Genomic DNA, 19,274 nt, shown 5'->3' with positions numbered 1-19,274 from the left:
GCAGGACTTTCCAGTAAGAGGAATTTTGTCAGCGTATTATTTATGCCAATGACATGTCTTAATGTTTCATACTTTAATTGCCTTCCCCTAATCACAGTCCAATGTATAATCTGTTACATATCAGACATTTTTTTAAAATTAATTTGTTTAATGTATTGAAATAATTGGAACATTTTGATACTTAATTGGGTTTTAAAGATTAACTTAGACTGTGATGTTTTGTATGTACATCTAACTTTTTACTTAAGTGAGATACAAAATTAATTCTCATTTAGTGACCAAAGTGTAGCATAGTCACATACATAGCCTATGTTTGTCTTAGTATGGGGGCTTTTCATTGGATTTTTTTTTACATCTTTTACGATTTTAGGCATTGATACTTAATGAGTTTGTTTTAGACAACTCTGCCCACAAAGTGTGTGGTCGTGTAGTAGAGGTAGCTAAAGAGTATAGTAGCTTTTACAATTTGGACTTGTTAGACTTGATGTAAATACAGCTTTGCAATCAATACGTTTTGTTGGGGAGTCATTTGATAAATAATGTTTCAGTCTTTCGAGATTAAAATCAAATGTCATTTTAAAAAAGGGAAAAATGTCAAAAATTCAAAATGACATTCTGTAATTGAGTTGCAGTGTGATGCCTGTATACCTATTATTCGCAATATACATGGTTTCTTCTGAACCACTGGCTTTAAATGTTCCTGACGAAATTGAGCTATCCATCATGTTTGAGACCAGTGGTTGACAAAATTAATACGGACTGAGTGAACTGCTCTAGCTCTATCAAAATGAGGGGAAAATGGGAGGTGGAGAAGGAGTTAGATATTGAGAGCAAACTTTAAATCAAATACTTGACAGTGCTCATGATTGAGTTGCCAGGACTGCAGTTTAGGATTATAATGAACTTGATTTTTGTCTTTCAGCTTTACCGAGAAGTCTATACCCAGTGTGATTATTTCACATCGATACAAAGCTCAGGATACTCCAGCTCGTAAAACGTTTGAACAGGCATTGACAGGGGCGTTCATGTCGGCAGTCATCAAAGATCTGAGGCCTAGCGCTCTGCCTTTTGTAGCCAGCTTAATCCGCCATTACACAATGGTGGCAGTTGCTCAGCAATGTGGTAAGTAAAGAGGAATAGAGATTGTGTGGACTGTTATGAGGGGTGTTTCTAATAGTCATGATATTGCAGTTGCTTCTGGGTAGATATGTTGTTTTTTGTTTGATGGCTGAATTATGTTTTTTTTGAGTGGTGAAAAATTATTAAGCAAGCTTTAGAAAAACTATCAATCACCTAATAATACTTTTAAAATGCTACAACCAATGAAATAATTACAGCTTGGAACAGATAGTATTTCCAGAGCATTTGTGTAACTTGATATACACAGTTGTTGTTGTGGGTGATCTTTCATTGGGTTGTTTCCCCTTCTGGTTTTGAAGGACCGTCAGAGAAACTAAGTAAACGTCAGAGCACTGCGGTGTCTTGTATCTATGAAGAAACTTTTTGTTTGGAGTTGGGCTGTATGACAAGTAATTTGGGAAAAGACATACTACAAGCATATCAGTCTTCATTGTCGCATTAATGTAACTTGGAAATTTTATGATTCTTCGTTTTAATTAAATCTTCTTGCAGTGCATAATCTAGTACATAGAAGAAAATATTCAAGTAGATGTAATCTTTTCTTCTAAGAGTGAAGAATGCCTTACGAACCATTTATATGCAAATAGACACAGTGCTTACTGGGTTTGCCATCAGCTAGTCAGAGGAGTAGTAAAATCTAACTGAAAGACTATTCATATTGAAATATTAAATTTTTTTTTTTTTTTTTTTTCTCTCTCTTCCCCAATACAAATTATAGGCCCTTTTTTGCTGCAGTGCTATCAGGTTGGAAGCCAGCCTAGCACAGCCATGTTTCATAGTGAAGAAAATGGGTCAAAAGGCATGGATCCCTTGGTGCTTATTGATGCCATAGCAATCTGCATGGCATATGAGGAGAAGGAACTCTGCAAAATAGGAGAGGTGGCTCTAGCAGTGATATTTGATGTTGCGAGCATTATCTTGGGTTCAAAGGAAAGGGTAATACATATATATATATAAAATTTGTTTTTTTTTTTTAATGCGTTTAATTGATCTAGTTTCAACCAATGCAATTTTGCTTCTAAAATTTTGGACACTACCAGTGACCTGAAAATAAACTGATATATTTCTTTGTTTCCAGGCTTGTCAGCTTCCATTGTTTTCGTACATTGTGGAACGTTTGTGTGCTTGCTGTTATGAACAGGCTTGGTATGCTAAACTAGGAGGTGTTGTGTCAATTAAATTTCTTATGGAACGACTGCCACTAATTTGGGTCCTCCAGAACCAGCAGACTTTCCTGAAGGCTCTTCTCTTTGTTATGATGGATCTAACTGGAGAGGTATTTAATGAATGAATTATGTCAGATAGTATGGGGGAAACAAACTTTCATTCTTAAATTCACACAGATTGAAATCTTGCTAATCTTGATTTTACTTACCTTCAGAATGTATCGTATCTGTGATAGTTATGAGTGAATTTCAGTCATTTTGACTTAAACCAAGACCTGAAATTAGGAATGAGGTCTGATTTTTCCGCAAAACTTCACCGAAGTTGTTGGAAGTACACTTGCTTCTTTTCAGAGTTGAAATGTACAGGTTGCATTCAGATCAGTGAAAGAACACTAGATTCACTGTTGTTTCCATGAAAAGCACTGTTACTTTTCTCCTTTCTGTGTTTACTTTGAAAGGTGTTCATCATATCAAAAAGCTGTATGTAGTTATAGATACCTAGAGAATCGGCTGCTTGACCTTTTCTCAGTTGTGAATTGTACGTTGACAACATTGCTAGCGGTTCCAGTGGTTGAGTTAGTTTATAAAATTGTGTGACATTGCAGCTCACAGTTTTGGAATGATTGATGGGAAGACCAGTTGAATATGTGTTCTGTCTAAGCTTTATATGTGTTTAGCCATTTTCACCTGAATTTATCAAAATCAAATACTAAGATCGTTGGTGAGTAATGTGTAGATTTGATCTTTGTTCTGTACTTATTTAATGAAAATAATCTATGATGCTTCAGGTTTCCAACGGAGCAGTTGCTATGGCAAAGACTACATTAGAACAGCTTTTGATTAGATGTGCAACTCCTTTAAAAGATGAAGAAAAAACAGAAGAAATCCTAGCAGCACAGGAAAAGTCTTTCCATCATGTAACACATGACCTCGTTCGAGAAGTAACCTCTCCAAACTCTACTGTGAGAAAACAGGCCATGCATTCTTTGCAGGTACTTGCACAGGTCACTGGAAAAAGTGTCACGGTAATTATGGAGCCACATAAAGAGGTAAGCAGAAATACTTACTGAAAGTGATTCTAAAGTTGTTTATCAGTTTGGATTTACAAAATCCTCTTCTGAGTGCATTTTCCCATATTAGTGGATTAATTTCTTAGTGCTTTGATAGCATATGTTTGTCATTTGCTAGGTTTCATTCTAAAATACGCTGTGGCTGGAGTACTATAGAGATTCATACGAGCTGTGCCTGACTGCTTAGTCAGTATTTATAGTGTCTTTAGGTTGATTTACTTCCTGAAATTGCGGACTGCTTGTCCTATCACCAGTTGGATATAGGCTAGGCCAGGTAGATAGTGCGTTTTGAACCTCAGTTTTGTGTTACTCTCTAAATATGAGGCATATTGGTATGCCTTTCCCTATCCAGAAAGAGATGATAAAGATCAAAGTTGGTTGAAATAACTTCTTGCTAGATACTCCTTAAAGGTAATGTCATTCCATAGAATGAATGCTAAGTAAACATGCATAAGCCATAAGGGCCACCACAACATGTGAAATTATAGATGTCATTACTGTAATTTGGGAACGTACAGAGAGCCCCCCTATGAATGCTTTTGTTTTTCTGATGTTTTGGGAGCTTAATAATGTAATAATTACAGATACTGAGTTGTTTTGCTAACTGACTATGAATTAGATTGGTTCAGAGAAATACTTTCCTTCTTGCTTAGTGATTTCTAAAGAGGTACATCTGGAGCCACAATAGCAAATAGAAACATGAGCCATGACTAATGATAGCTTTGTAGTGGCCATGTCTGTGGGGTCATTTGAATAGGCTGCTAATTTAGTGATCTAAATTACATTGTGCAGGTTCTCCAAGACATGGTTCCTCCTAAAAAGCATTTACTTAGGCATCAACCTGCAAATGCCCAGATTGGCCTGATGGAGGGAAACACATTTTGCACAACTCTGCAACCCCGATTGTTTACAATGGATCTAAACGTTGTGGAACACAAGGTTTTCTACACAGAGGTACTTTCTTTTTATGTTCTTGTATTTGAATGTAGATACTTAAGTAGTGATGGTGTTAGAACTTTCATTGTTAAAAAGACGTATTTTCTCTGTACATTTTAAGCTTTCACCAAAGTGTAAGAATTTACCTTTTGAAATGTGAATGGAGGTCTGCCTTTACTTACAGCATAATAGCTCTGAGTTAGGCAAAATAATCTAATGTGTGTGAAATATATTAAATGAACTTTGGTGTTATACTCCTAGTCTAATAGCCCTAACTTTCATATGTAGGTCTTATTTTATGTATAGTGTATCTATGAAATAAATTGTTGTACCACTGAATTGTTGTCCCTAACAGTTTGAGTAAGATCAGATATAAAACTAGTTTGTAGATTTTTAACTTAGAGAAACTGTCCAGTCCCTTGGTTTCCCGTTTCCTAGCTGTCTTGTCCAAGCATAAGTTCGGAAGGTTTTAGATACCACCAATAATTGCAGTTAGCAAGGCAGGTGTGGGTTGTAGTTGTCAATGCAGAGGATCCTCTTATTTTTTCTTAAGAAAAAAATGAAGTGCTGTAGGTCAAAAAATACCTGTAAAGGTGTGAGTGATATGTTGGTATTGTAAAAGTCTGAATCTTAATAATGTTCTTGGAAATAGGTGCAACTTGGGCATTGTTAACTTGCATAAATTTTTTTTTAACGTGTTTAGTGTTTTCTAAGAAAAAGCCTATACGTATATTGAAAATACTCTCCTGCAAAGAGGGAAGCTCTGTAGGAAAGAGTTGTCCCTCTGGGCAGTGGCCTGCAACCGTTGGACTTGCTGAAGACATTTTCAGCACACTTTTTCCCCTGTTAATCTCCTTCTGTTCTTACCCCTTTTGCCAATATTTTCAGTACTATTACTGCCATTCAGGAGGCAATCTTTTCTGTACACCTATTCTTTCATCGTATGGGCAGTCTGTTTGGAAATACACCAGCTAGGTATTGGCCAACAAAATGCCAAATGGCTATTTTTTGCCTGACTTTGGTGGCAGTGCTAATGCACTCTTTTGCCTCTGGCTAACCACCGGTTTTCATGGGAACTTGTACGCTAATTTTGAGTAGAATTTTTGTCTGTTAATGAAATTGGAGGTGAGTTAGTGCATTTGCATAGACTTGGCTCTTTGACAAACAGACTCAAACGTAACTGATAATACAGTTTCAAATGTGATTCACAATGCTAAAATGATTGTTTATTTTTTTCCCTAGTTACTTAATTTGTGTGAGGCTGAAGATGCTGCCTTAATGAAACTACCTTGTTACAAAAGTCTTCCGTCACTTGTACCTCTTCGGATCGCAGCCTTAAGTAAGTAAAACTTCCTAAACAGAATTTGATACAGATAAATGTCCTTGTGAGGAATGGGCAGTCTTCTTCCCAAGATCAGCAGGAAACTTGAGTGCTTGAAGACTGATGACTGCTCTCTAGAGGTCACAGTTTAATGGAGGGGATAATGGGAAAGTATTGCTGCTTTCTTAATGACTAGGATGTAGTGTCTGAAATGAACCCAAAATATTTTTAGACTAATGATGTTATATAGTATTAGGAAAACATTAGAACACTGTTAATAGAATTTCCATTCTTTTACTATTTTATGATGCCTTTTGGCAGAGCATGCTATGCTTTAGCTGTCTGTAACTTAAGATGAAATAAAAGAAACTTGAAGAGAAGAAATGTAGAATTGTGGGTGTGTTTTTCCCCCTGTCTTTTGAAATTGAGTTAATAAAGAGAACAAATTTACTTTGATATTTACAGATGCTCTTGCTGCCTGCAATTACTTGCCTCAGTCGAGAGAGAAAATCATTGCTGCACTTTTCAAGGCACTTAATTCAACAAATAATGAACTGCAGGAGGCAGGAGAAGCATGCATGAGGAAGGTTAGTGTATTAAAACAATGTTGCTTTTGAGGCCATTGTTCTCTGCTTTACTTCTTGTTACAAAGCTTCTTGGAAAACTTCTCTGCAGGCAATCATGGCTGCTTTGTTAAGTTTTTGTTAGTGACACCAATATAATTAAGTTTGTCAGATGTGGTTTTTTTGGGACTTTGAACATAGCCATAAAAGTTTCTTCTGGTTGGAATTAATCATTATAAGCTCTTGGACAAGGACCATGGTAAGTCTTCTGGTCTTTCTGTTGGTCTGGTCTTTGTAAAATGTATCATCTTTTCTAAATAAACAGTGTCAATCCTGCCCATCAGTTTTGCAAATGTACATCGCAGAATCACAGAGTGGAAGGGGTTTGAAGGGAACTCTGGGCATCATCTAGTTCAGCCCCCAAAGGATATTCAACTTGATTATTTATGGAATATCCTACCCTGCGTCAGAAATACATAAGTGCTTCCCAAATCCATCTTGTCACTATGTATTTTTTCAGCAGTAAATACTGTTTAAGCTATTGCATTTTGAAAGTACAAAATAAAAGAAGAAAAGTCAAGTCAGCAGAAGTTATTTTAAGGAAGATGCTTGCACAGAAGTTGCTCCCCTCTCCATCTGTGTGTTAATCCTCTACTCTCTTGCAGTTCTTGGAAGGAGCTACCATAGAAGTTGATCAAATTCATACACACATGAGACCATTGCTTATGATGCTGGGAGACTATCGAAGTCTGACACTGAATGTTGTGAATCGTCTGACATCTGTCACTAGACTTTTTCCAAACTCTTTTAATGATAAATTCTGTGATCAGATGATGGTAAGCCCGTTCAAGTTTTCTTTAGCTCTTCTGGAAGAAATTTTTTTTTAGTTAATATTCTTATTGTGGAAAGTCAAGGAACAATTTGATAGTGACTCAATGTCTGTATTGGAAATCGAAGATTTTTGTTTCACAATTAATTAGAAAAAAAAATCTTTAAACATTTTGAGTTAACTTTTAGCTCTTTAGAAATTAAGAGATGTTCTTTTCTGGTGAAGACATGCCTAGTTATGCTAAAGTCTGCTTGGACACATTTATCTTTAAGTGAGGTGCCAGCAATATAATATTCTAAGAAAAACCTTGAAAATATTTTACTTCCTGGTGGGCTAAGTCTGTTTCACTGTTTTCTTAATTTGTAAAATGATGGAAAGTATTGTCCTTCATATTTGCAGTTTTTAAACTGTGTGTGTGAATTGTTTATCCTTTTGCCGTGAATATTTAAATGTGCACATGTCAATCAAATAATTAATCAAGTATCAGCCTATCACACTTCAGATTTTTGTGCCTTTTAATGTATGTACTTGTATAACCCTTGCTTTCTTGAATATTGAGTGGAGTTTTAGCAGCGGTACACTTTTCAGTCTGAGGGTGTGAAAATAACTACTCATTTTTTTCCCTTTGTTTCCTTCAAACAATCATTTCTGCCTCTACTTCTTTTCTTGTAGCATATGCTGTCACTTGCTAAAATGGAACAGTATAATTAGAAGAATAATACTGTCTATCCTCTCTTTATAGCAACACCTGCGTAAATGGATGGAAGTTGTAGTTATTACACACAAAGGTGGACAACGGAGTGATGGAAATGTAAGTTGAATGCTTGAATGTGGGAAGACGAGAAATAAACAGTATTAATGTTTCAGAATTGCAGAACTCATTCAGTTGTAAATGTTGCCATAACTGATTACGCACTGCTGTTTTGTTACAAGCTAATGAACTTCTATGTATATTGAATATTTGTTACAAATTTAGTAAAGAGGAGTTTCTTATCTGCTGACAACAGTTACTTTAAAGCCTATTCTGTAAAGGTTGGTGTGGGAACAGCTCATTGATTTTTATTTTTTTTCCCCAGGATTTTCTTCTTAGAGATCTGTTCTTCATTGGAATGGCTGATGAGCTCAGCACCATAACCCCTCTTTTTTCACTAATATGTTTGATGTTGAGTCTTTTGAAAATTACACAGACTTAATAACATAATCCCAGTTAACTTTAAATATAACTTATGAAAACCAAGTTCAAAATTTACCAATTGAGATTGCATTAAAATCTCTTTCCCATCCAAACTGATGGCCTCAATGTTGAACTATGGAAAACTGATCAGTTTTCTTATAAATGGAAAATGACAACATTGTGTGCTCTTAGCAATATGGCACTGAAGGGAGTTCCTGCCACAGTGTTGTTTCGTGTAGATTACCAGAAGTCCCGTAATTCTATTAAGATTTCATTAAGATTATTGAGATTTATGATTGCAACTTGGAAAAAATTGGGGGAAATTTTATTAATTTTAGCGTTTTTCAAATTAGAATTAAATTAGATTGGCTTTTTATTTCTTTCAAAATGTGGAAATGGCTTAATGGCTTTTCATTACTCTTTCCTGTCATTGCAAAGAGAGCTTTTAAATCTGAATTCAGTCATTGCTTTGTATTTGACCTAGATGTTCTCTAATGAAGTAGAATTTGTTTCTTACGTTTAAACTTAACAACTGTGCGTTTTTTGTTTAAACATCTTTTATTCAAGTCAGAGTAGTTCTAAGGCCTTCATATTCCTCTTTAGGGATTCACTTTTCCTCAAATGTGATGATTATGGATATCTTGCAGATCTTTTTATAGCAATGGTCTTTTAAACCACAATGTGGCACCTCTAGAACAGTTTTTAATTGTCCCTAAATCACAGTTAATTGTGAATTCTTCTGCTTTTAGTGTTTTCTGTTTTTTATTTAGTTGTGTATTCAGTCTCCAAAACCTGTAAAATTTTTTTTTTTTTTTTTTTTTTTTTTACTGTTAGTTTAAAATCTATGTATGTTGAGGGCGAGGATGCTTGAGAAAGAATCTACTGTCACATCTTATGGGGGGAGAAGTCTATGGAAACATTTTCAAATGGAATTGTGTGACTGCAAAGCTGGTTGTAATGTTACTTTTTTCCCCCACAGTTGTTGCTCTAAAGTTTCCTTAAAAATAAAAACTCTAGGAAACTGAAGAAGGGCGCAGACAGTGTGGTCGTTGTACAGTTGCTGTGGCAGTCGGTGTTTATCTGTCCATGTGTACAGTGCGATGTTGCTGTAATTGTATCTTATAAATGTGGAAAAACTAGACTGGTGGTCAGAGTTGCTGTAGCTGGCCTTTCACTTACTCTGATTTCTTCTTGACCATAGTGAGATTCCAAAATCTGAGATACTCACTTGAAAGCAATGTTGGGGAGTGTTATTGGAGTAGGTTGCATCATTCAGAGTGAGTGGTCAGATCTAGGAGATGGTAAACACGCAATGGAGAATGAGATCAGTCAGGAAAGCCTTATGTTTGTTACCTGAAATGGTACAGAGTACTATTATGATAACTTTTTTGACCTAAAAGAGTTTTCATCTTTTTCCAGCAGCACTTTACAAAGGTGCCATTTGATGGTGATGCTGGTGTTGTCGTGGCAGTTTTCCAGCATAGTGCAGGTAGTGGCTAGGCAGCAAGGCTTTGTAATGAAACGGTCCAAAAGTCTATGGAATGAGTTTTTATATGGAAGTGGCAATTCTAGACAAGCTGACAAACTTCAGACATCTGTTAAAAATGTTATGTAATAGTTAACAACTATTGTAAGGATCCACATTGGTGACCGAATAACTAAGCTCTTTGTTCACCTGAATAATTTTATGACAGTCCTACTGTGTCCCTGAACTGTGACTTTGCTGTTTAGATAAATGAACAAGTTAAAACGTAACATATTAAGTTGTGATTAAGATCTAATTCATTGGCCCAATGAGCAAAATCTGTGATTGAAATCCCTTCTTCTGCTCTTCCCTGCCTCCCCAAGGAAAGGTGTGGGTTTTCAGGTCATGCCTGGTAATTGAAAAAACAAGTTTTGACTAGATGGTTGCCTCTGACTGTCCCTCTCGTGAGCAGTGGCACCATGGTGGAAATTCTGCATTACAGCCTATTTGAAGGACCTTAGAGCTTGGTAGTTCAAGTATTGAAAGTGGTTTCATAATTGATGCTGGACAAATTTGTCTTTTGAAGATGCTAAAGCATTGTTTCCCCTGACTTAATCATCTCTAATATATTTTTATTCAGTAGAAATATTTGAGTGTCTAAACAATGTCTAAACAATGTACAAGTAGAAAAAAGGATGCTTTTCAGCCTATCTCTTAGGAGAGCAATTCCGAGCATGGGAGATGCTCATTGTCTCTGTTCTTTCCGTTTGAGATGAGAAAATAATCCTACTGAAGTCAGTTCCTGACTGCAACCTGAAGAATAGCATATACTGATTTGATATTTTTGTGGGCTTTTTTTTCATGCTCTGACTTCTGTTTTGGTTCAGCCTGCTGCGGAAGGGGTAGAGGTGAGAAACTCAGTGGAGGCACCAGGAAGTTCTCTGTTGTTGTGGTTTTTTGTTTTGTTTTTTTTTTTTTTTTTTTTTTTTTTTTTTATTTTTTTCTTTCTTTTAAATTGTGGTTTGTTAGTTTTCTCGTTGTGTTTTGGGCAGAGTGCATTGTGCCTTTGAGTGCAGTGCTGTGAATTGTCTTCTGTTTGTCTGTGGCAGAGTTGTTTTGATAACATTGCTGTTAAGGATGTTCAGCATGTTTGTACGAGGAAGAGCAGGCTTTTTAGTTTCTGTGAACACGTAAGCGCCTTCAGAAGATTTTGTACATATTCTTGGCCTTGCACTTCAATCCACGAGAGTAGTCTTGTGGGGATCTGTCTAGGTAGATCATGTTAAAGGAGTGGGACCTAATACTTTGTGTTTAAATTCACTTTGAGAAAATGCAATGCACTTGGTAATGTTCTTTTCTATACTGCATACTAGAAATTGGTTTTAGAGGGATGGTGAAGGTTGGTGGTTTGTGGTTTTGTTTTTTTTTTTTTCCTTTCCCTTTTCTTAGTGAAGAAAATCCACGCTCTAGTTAACTGAAATGTAGTCCCTATTTAAATTACATGTGAAAGAAAATTATTTTGGGCTTCAGAAGAATTTAATATCTAGTGGGAGAACAGAGCTGACTCTTCTTGGAAGTAACCAGCTGTTTGCAAGATATACTGAACAGTGCTGTGAGAAAGCTGCCTGTCTTTTCTTCATGCGTAGGCTGGGGTTGTGGGGTGTATAGGAGAAACTGTTTAGAAAGGAAGGTCTGGCTTTTTGATGCATGAGCCACTTGGTGTAGTGCAGTGAGCACTGCATAACTCCCCCATCACCATTACCATTACACTGTGTTTAGCTCTTACCTGTAAAACACAATTATACTGACAAAGAAAATAAAATTAAACCATGATATTACAAAGGGGGGAAGGGCAGACATCCACAAGAGCAATTTTCTCCATACATCATGGTAAGTAGATGCTGTATAAATGTTAACCATTTGCATTTGGTTGCTGGCTATACTAATATAGAGAGGGGAAAACCAAAAAAGGCAGGATATATGATACTGTTTTTATACATTTAGTTGGTAATGTTAATTTAATCGTGTTTCTTTTTACCTGTAGGAAATGAAGATTTGTTCAGCAATTATAAATTTATTCCATCTGATCCCAGCTGCCCCTCAGACTTTGGTTAAACCTCTGCTGGAAGTTGTTATGAAAACAGAACGAGCAATGTTAATTGAGGTAAAAGTGGACGTTAACATTGCTGATATTTTTGCTTTATAGTATTTGTAAAAAATAGTGTATAATAATTATAATATTTTAAACATAGTGGGGGAGCATTTGATGCCATAAATAAACATGCTTTTCAAGCCTTTTAGAAGGTGTTAACATTTCTCTTAATCTTAAAAGTGAAGTTTTGAAATTGTCAATAAATTTTCTCATAGACGTTCTAAACATTTTGTATCTGCATAAATGCCAAGTCAAATATATTTTTCTGAGTGCTAGTAAATTAATAGAAAATACTCTGTATTTTTAATTTAAGCTTTATGAATATTTCAGGCTGGCAGTCCATTCAGAGAACCACTGATAAAATTTTTGACACGCCATCCATCCCAGACTGTGGAGCTGTTCATGATGGAAGCCACTTTAAATGATCCACAGTGGAGCAGAATGTTTATGGTAAGCTGTGTGGGGAGGGTATCAGGAAAAAGCCCTCATCTTCACAAATCTGTTGAACAAAAAGTTTTTCATCTTTTCTATCTTTTCTTTTCTTCACCTGTATGGCCTTGTAGTCTACAGTCATGGTCTTACTCTGACTGTAGGGTGTCTATTCTCCATTTTGTATTTGTTTGTCCCAAGATGTTGATTTTATACCTCTCCAGCTCGTGTAGGATTATTTCTGAAGTTGTAGAGGTTATTTTTATAGATGTGAAATATAACCTCTGCAACTTTAGTGAGGAATATAAAAGTGACAGGATGATATAGCCTTTTGGTATTTTTGCTTTTAAAGGTTGTTATTAAAATTATTTCTTCCCCTTTTTCAGAGTTTCTTAAAACATAAAGATGCCAAACCTCTACGAGATGTCCTGGCAGCTAATCCTAACCGATTTATCACTCTACTGTTACCTGTTGGTACCCAAGCAGCTGTTAGACCTGGTTCTCCAAGCACTACCACAATGCGTCTTGATCTACAGTTTCAGGCTATCAAGGTATTAATTTTTTCTTGTTTGTCTCTCCACTAGATAGTTAAAACCTCTTTAGCTGCAAGGATGTCACTTACAGGCTTTCAAGTGTGTGCATATGTATTATAGCTCATAGCAAAACCCTTGTAAAAATATAAGGTGTTTGTAGTCAGAGTCACTCTAGTAAGGGAGACTCAAATGAACTGTACTTTTTTTTTTTTTTAATTAAGATACAAGAGGAAAAAATGGCAACAGAAACTTTAGATCAATTTTTAAAGGAATTTTTTTTTAAAATTAACTAGTTTTTATTTGACTCTTTTTCTGGAATATTTTAGAACCCTTAATTGACCATAAAGAGGTGCTTTTATATCGTTTCTACTGACAGATCTGTTGCATCTTGACTGTGCATTTGTCTTGTTTTGCTTTTGACAGATCATAAGTATTATTGTTAAGAATGATGAATGTTGGTTAGCAAACCAACATTCCTTGGTGAATCAGCTGAAACGTGTATGGGTGAGTGAAGCTTTTCAGGAGAGACATCGTAAGGAGAATATGGCTGCGACAAATTGGAAAGAACCGAAGCTATTAGCATATTGCTTATTGAATTATTGCAAGTACGTAAAAACATTTATCTCCTATAGCTTGCATGCTTTTTTTTTAATTTTGAAAATGCTGTAAAGGTATACAGGGTACTAAAAATGGTTTGCAGTTATTGAAGAGAAAGTTTAATGTATTTCATAGTATTGCCATTAGCTCTAAAACCATGCCTCTGATACATACTGCTCTTGCCTTTCTGCTCATTTAAAACCAAGATTAGTTTCACCAAGTCGTGAGCATAGTAGTTTGGATGGGTATTTTTTCACAGAAACTTTTTATTTTGTGTGTTTTTACAGAAGGAATTACGGTGATATAGAGTTGCTCTTCCAGTTGCTTCGAGCTTTTACAGGTCGTTTTCTCTGCAATATGACTTTCTTAAAGGAATACATGGAAGAAGAGATCCCCAAAAACTACAATATTCCCCAAAAACGGGCTTTGTTCTTCCGTTTTGTAGACTTCAATGACCCAAACTTTGGAGATGAGCTCAAAGCCAAGGTAACTAAAGCAATTAAATCAAAGCAGCCTGATATTTAGGTTTAATTTTCATCTTGGGAACTAGGGCAACAAAACTCGCTTACTTAAATGTCAACGAGTTTGATAATTGGCAGAGCCATTTAGGTGAAAATATTCTACCTGAAGAAGAGCGATAATAAACAGAGACGGCAATTCATCTTGCTTTCAATGCTGACTACTTTACTTTAGTTTATGCTTTCTAAGAATCTTTGCCCTTCGAAAAGAGGAAAAAAGGGAAAGAGGGGGAAAAAAAAAATCTGTGTGTGTCTGTTCCTTAAGGTTTTACGTATAGCTTCCTTTCATAATGCAGTGAGTGTGTCTAACGTGCAGGTTTGCATGTGAAATTACTTGAATGTTGGCTGCCGTTGGACGAATTGGATAGTTGAGTATAATTCTTTTTTTTTTTGTTTGTATTCTGTAGGTGCTGCAGCATATTCTGAATCCTGCTTTCTTGTGCAGTTTTGAAAAGGGAGAAGGTGAACAGCTTTTGGGACCCCCAAACCCAGAAGGAGATAATCCAGAAAGCATCACTAGTGTTTTTATAACAAAGGTAACAAACTTTAGTGTAAACAAAGTATTTGAAAATTAAAACAAAAAGTTGTTTCTCTTAGTTGGCTTTTCAATCCTAATTTGAATTAGTTGTGCTGTTGCTAAATACTATGATCAGTTATATCAAATCACATCATAACTTTGAACTGTTGTGAGATCCATCAGTCATTAGTAGGATTGGACTACAATTTTTCTGTTTATGGTAGCTTTAGGACTTGAATGTCTGTCTGTAGAAATGGGCCTTAGGGCAGTAATCCAAGTCTTTTTCATAAGCAAATCTTTCTATGACTGAACATCAGCATTTTTGTAATTCACTGCGATTTCATTGAAGCAGTCAGCAGTTATAAAATAGGTATTGTTGAAGATTAGGGTTGAGATGTGGGTGGTTTTATTTTGTATTTCGTTTTGTTGGGTTTTCTTTGGGTCTAGGTTAGCATTGTATTGTCGGTATTAAACTGAATCAAAGAAGTGTTTATAGTTATTAGTCTTCTTGAAAACCACTTCAAAAAGCAAAGAACTAGGCCTTTGATTTTATAGATGATGATAAAGTTGAGGTGTTTCAGTTTCTGTTTTTGTTTTGTTTGTTTTTTTCCCCCCTCTCACCTTCCTCTTCTCTTTGATCATCCCTGGGACTAGGTACTTGATCCAGAAAAACAGGCTGATATGCTGGATTCTCTCAGGATCTATCTCTTGCAGTTTGCCACACTTCTGGTTGAGCATGCTCCGCATCACATTCATGACAATAACAAAAACCGGAACAGCAAACTGCGACGCCTAATGACCTTTGCTTGGCCTTGCCTTCTGTCCAAGGCATGTGTGGACCCAGCATGCAAATACAGTGGACATTTGCTTTTGGCACACATCATTGCAAAATTTGCCATACATAAGAAGATAGTTCTGCAGGTAAGGGCTGTCGGCTTGTATCCATACATCTAAGGGATGCTGATAAGTTCTGTAGTGTGCTTTATTTTAAAATGCAGAGTAGAGGGTACACAGTAGCTTTGGATACTTAGTATACAAGTAACAGTTAAGTTCATATGCAACCAAAACTACAGAAGCAGCAAGCCAAATATTGATACAAATTTATTTGGGATAGAAAGAAGTTTGAAGATAAGTGAAAACAGAGTGGGTAAATGGGACCATGAAAAGTCCTTTTGGTTGAATTAACAAAATCGGTAATGTTTCTTCATTTGAGACAGACACTTCGGTTGAGACAGAATGGGGGGACTGTAGGAAGACTTGGACAGTTGAGAGGGAGGAAGAAAAAGGGAACATAAGGGAGACAGGAGTATACATTTTATATTTCTGATGGTGGAAGTATCATCGTATATTTACCAAGTTATGGGCCTTTAAGAAAAAAGTGTTGTTTAGAAAACATATGTCATATTTTTCTTTTTTGTTATCAGTGCTTTATTTTTGTAAGTATTTATAATATTAATGTTGATCAGAAACTTTTCTGTTTAGGTTTTTCACAGTCTTCTAAAAGCTCATGCGATGGAGGCCCGAGCTATTGTCAGGCAAGCGATGGCTATTCTGACTCCAGCTGTGCCTGCTCGAATGGAGGATGGACATCAGATGCTGACTCATTGGACACGAAAAATCATTGTGGAAGAGGGTCATACGGTTCCCCAACTAGTACATATTTTGCACTTGATAGTACAACATTTCAAGGTACTTGTACCAGTTATTCTGGCAGTCACTGTATCTCAAATATCAAGGAGGTAAACTGCAGTTTGATTAGAAAATAACATAATCTGATTTATATCGTTTAACTTCAAAAGGCATCAACTGTCTGTAAAGGTACTTATTTAAAATTGATAACAACTGTTAAAATTAAATAGCAAACCACTTATTAAGCTTGATCATGATTGATATTAGAACTCAAAATGTGTGAGAGTCTGCAGGATTAATTCATTGCATGTGCATTAGCAGCACTCTGACAGAGCTGTGAAGATTCTTTTGAGAGTTGTTTAAAAAAAGTGCAGAACCATATTCTTTTCCATCCTCCAATAATCCTTGTTTGTTTGATTTGACATATTCTGTGGGGTTAACTAGGTAACTGTTAGCTCCAACTGATGTATGTTGGGAAACATTAAAGAAATGGGAAAATGCTGCAGGATGTCAATATAGAAGCATTTTTGAAAACACATATTAAAATGTGATCCAAAGTGACAGCTAGCTAATATGCATTTGTCACTTATCAGGAATCGATGCCTTAATAATTTTTGAAAAAAAAAAAAAAAAAAAATCTGAGTGTGTTTAAATGTGAGCTGTAGCTCTCTCAAAAGATAGGCAAGAAATTGGAATGATTAGTCCTTGAGAAAAATCATGTATCTTCAAAAGAATATCTTCATCTGGGTTCATGAAGTCAGTAGTTACTACTGAATGATGGCTACAATTTTGTAGCCAACATTTTATTTTCAAAGTGCTGCTTACTTTTCCAGATGGCAAAATTTGAACATGGTACAGATTTAGCAGACTTTGGGATTAAAGACTGTTTTGCCTTTTTGCTTTATTTTGACTGTATAGTTTTTGTGTAGAATTGTATCGGTTAATGGCTAACATGACTATGAAACCCTCTTTTCAGGTTTATTATCCAGTGAGACATCACTTGGTTCAGCATATGGTTAGTGCCATGCAGAGACTCGGCTTCACTCCCAGTGTTACGATAGAGCAAAGAAAATTAGCTGTGGATCTTGCTGAAGTAGTTATTAAGTGGGAATTGCAAAGAATTAAAGACCAGCAGGTAGGAAGTCTAAATAAACTGGTAAAGCTTGAACTGTTATACAGTTAAATACTTCTTTAACATTGCTGATTACTGATATTTCAGCCAGATTCAGATATGGATTCAAGCGCAAGTGGAGAAGGAGCAAGTTCTGCCTCATCGGCTGTTAAAAGAGGATTGTCAGTGGATTCGGGCCAAGAAGTAAAACGATTCAGGACCGCTACAGGAGCAATAAGCGCTGTAAGAAAAAATTAGATTTTCTACAGAGGATCTGAAATTATAACCTGCACTAAGTAATTTAGAGTAATTGTTTTTTCCACTTAACTCAAAACTCCCTGAATTGGAAGGTTATAGTTTTAGAAAATATTGTAAATCTGTACAGCTTGTTATCCTTCTTCAATGTTGCTTGTTGGTTTTGTTTTTTGTGTACACGCAGGTATTTGGACGTAGCCAGTCCTTGCCAGGAGTTGATGCGCTTCTTTCCAAGCCAATTGACAAGCAGCATACAGATACAGTTGTGAATTTCTTGATTAGAATTGCTTGCCAGGTAGTGTGTTTATTCTGATATGCAAATACCAGTGTGGCATTAGTAGCCAAAACCATAAACCCCTTCTTAAGAGTCCTTTTATGCTTCAGTTATTCTAGTGTTTGTATACTTTCTTTTGCTGAAAAGTTAGAAACTGTAATGTGAAAAGTAAAATGTTCTTATTTTAAGTAGGAAAGAAATTGAATTTGATAACCAGTTGTTGCGTATTTTTTCATATGGTTGGTCTAGTTCCTAGATTTAATGACAGTAATATTTTGTTGAAAAACTGAAGAATTTAGAAAGTTTAATAGGGAAAGACTGTGTCAATTACATATCTAAGGATAATGTAACTGTATTTTCAATATCAAATACATGGAATTCTTTTCATGCAACTAAAGCTTTTCACCAAATTTTGTAAAGAATTAACTTCTAGACTGGGGAAAATTAGCTGGGTGTAGCTCAAGGCTGACAAATTCTATGGCTTCTGTAGCAGACTTGACTAGTAGGTAAGATGGAATTTTATACGCCACACTCCATTGCATGGAATAGATGTGCTCTTGAAGTATAAAGATGAATTGAATAAAGGCTTACATATGTTTATGGATATCTTGTAAACAGAGAAGTTTAAACATCTTGAGCGCGTTCAGAGTTATAGTAATAAAGTATGGGATTAAACTTTTTAAAATATACCTTTGATGGTTGATTGTGGGTAATTATCTAGCAGTTTAGACACCAGTTCTGATGTTTACTATTAGTTGTCAGCTTTTTATGCTGTTAAATACTCTGTGACTATATTGGTAAAGCTACTTAAGCTCATCCATTTCAGAAATGAGGAATTATATGCTTGCTTGGAATGCAGAATAAATTAATGAGTTGGTTACAAAAGGGTGTCATTTTGTTAACTCTGATTAATTGCTAGGTAAATGACAACTCAAACACTGCTGGATCTCCTGGGGAATTGCTGTCTCGCCGCTGTGTCAACCTTCTGAAAACAGCTTTACGACCAGACATGTGGCCCAAATCAGAACTGAAGTTGCAGTGGTTTGATAAGCTGCTAATGACTGTGGTAGGTAACATTCTAGTCCTGTAGGTCTTCAGGTTTCAGTAGCATGGGTGTTGACTCAACACTAGTGATGTCTAGAGACTGATTTTCACAATCTTAATCTTTTCTTCTTTGTAGTGCAATACATAAATTTTTAAGTATGTGAATTGCATCAGTGGTTATAATTTGTCTAGCTGTGGTACTTACAAATATTAAAATAGACTTAGGAGCAGATGGAGTAACTTCCTGTATTACTTTGATTTTGAAATAGGTTGTAGTTTGCTTGTTTGGATGGCCTCCTGGTTGGGTTGGGGTTTTTGTTTGTTTGTTTTGGTTTTGTTAGTAGGAAGTTTTACAAATTGAGATTGATTTTATTGGTTCCTGGTTTTCTGACTACATTATGGTAATATGAAGGTCACTGAAAGGCTAGCTTCCTGAGTTTGATCATACAACATTTTGTTTGTTGTCTGTATGCTGTTAGTGTGCTTTTTGCCATATAGTAAGTTTTCCTACACCTATTTCATTCATATCATATTATTTAATAGACTAGCAG

The 19,274-nt window shown here is 35.8% G+C and overlaps 1 protein-coding gene across 5 annotated transcripts in view; it reads left to right on the top strand.

The window, feature by feature from the left end:
* TRRAP (transformation/transcription domain associated protein) overlaps window positions 1-19,274 on the top strand; it is a 96,463-nt gene that overhangs the window by 26,429 nt on the left and 50,760 nt on the right. For 3 of the 5 annotated variants that reach the window (XM_086473317.1, XM_086473313.1, XM_086473314.1), the window contains exons 22-42: window positions 923-1,122; window positions 1,859-2,076; window positions 2,219-2,416; window positions 3,095-3,355; window positions 4,169-4,330; window positions 5,555-5,651; window positions 6,099-6,220; window positions 6,862-7,032; window positions 7,768-7,836; window positions 11,709-11,828; window positions 12,147-12,266; window positions 12,632-12,796; window positions 13,202-13,383; window positions 13,663-13,861; window positions 14,301-14,429; window positions 15,065-15,331; window positions 15,893-16,099; window positions 17,016-17,174; window positions 17,259-17,393; window positions 17,590-17,700; window positions 18,599-18,745. In XM_086473317.1, coding sequence (XP_086329443.1) covers window positions 923-1,122; window positions 1,859-2,076; window positions 2,219-2,416; window positions 3,095-3,355; window positions 4,169-4,330; window positions 5,555-5,651; window positions 6,099-6,220; window positions 6,862-7,032; window positions 7,768-7,836; window positions 11,709-11,828; window positions 12,147-12,266; window positions 12,632-12,796; window positions 13,202-13,383; window positions 13,663-13,861; window positions 14,301-14,429; window positions 15,065-15,331; window positions 15,893-16,099; window positions 17,016-17,174; window positions 17,259-17,393; window positions 17,590-17,700; window positions 18,599-18,745 — 3,439 coding nt within the window. Of the gene's footprint in view, window positions 1-922; window positions 1,123-1,858; window positions 2,077-2,218; window positions 2,417-3,094; window positions 3,356-4,168; window positions 4,331-5,554; window positions 5,652-6,098; window positions 6,221-6,861; window positions 7,033-7,767; window positions 7,837-10,382; window positions 10,435-10,549; window positions 10,573-11,706; window positions 11,829-12,146; window positions 12,267-12,631; window positions 12,797-13,201; window positions 13,384-13,662; window positions 13,862-14,300; window positions 14,430-15,064; window positions 15,332-15,892; window positions 16,100-17,015; window positions 17,175-17,258; window positions 17,394-17,589; window positions 17,701-18,598; window positions 18,746-19,274 lie in introns of all 5 variants that reach the window. The other 2 variants (XM_086473315.1, XM_086473316.1) reach the window with 2 other exon arrangements.

The sequence above is a fragment of the Leptosomus discolor genome, chromosome 14, assembly GCF_034619465.1.
Source record: "Leptosomus discolor isolate bLepDis1 chromosome 14, bLepDis1.hap2, whole genome shotgun sequence".
NCBI lineage: Eukaryota > Metazoa > Chordata > Aves > Leptosomiformes > Leptosomidae > Leptosomus > Leptosomus discolor.
The sequence above is the reverse complement of the archived record's forward strand: the minus strand, read 5'-3'. Positions and strand labels throughout refer to the sequence as shown.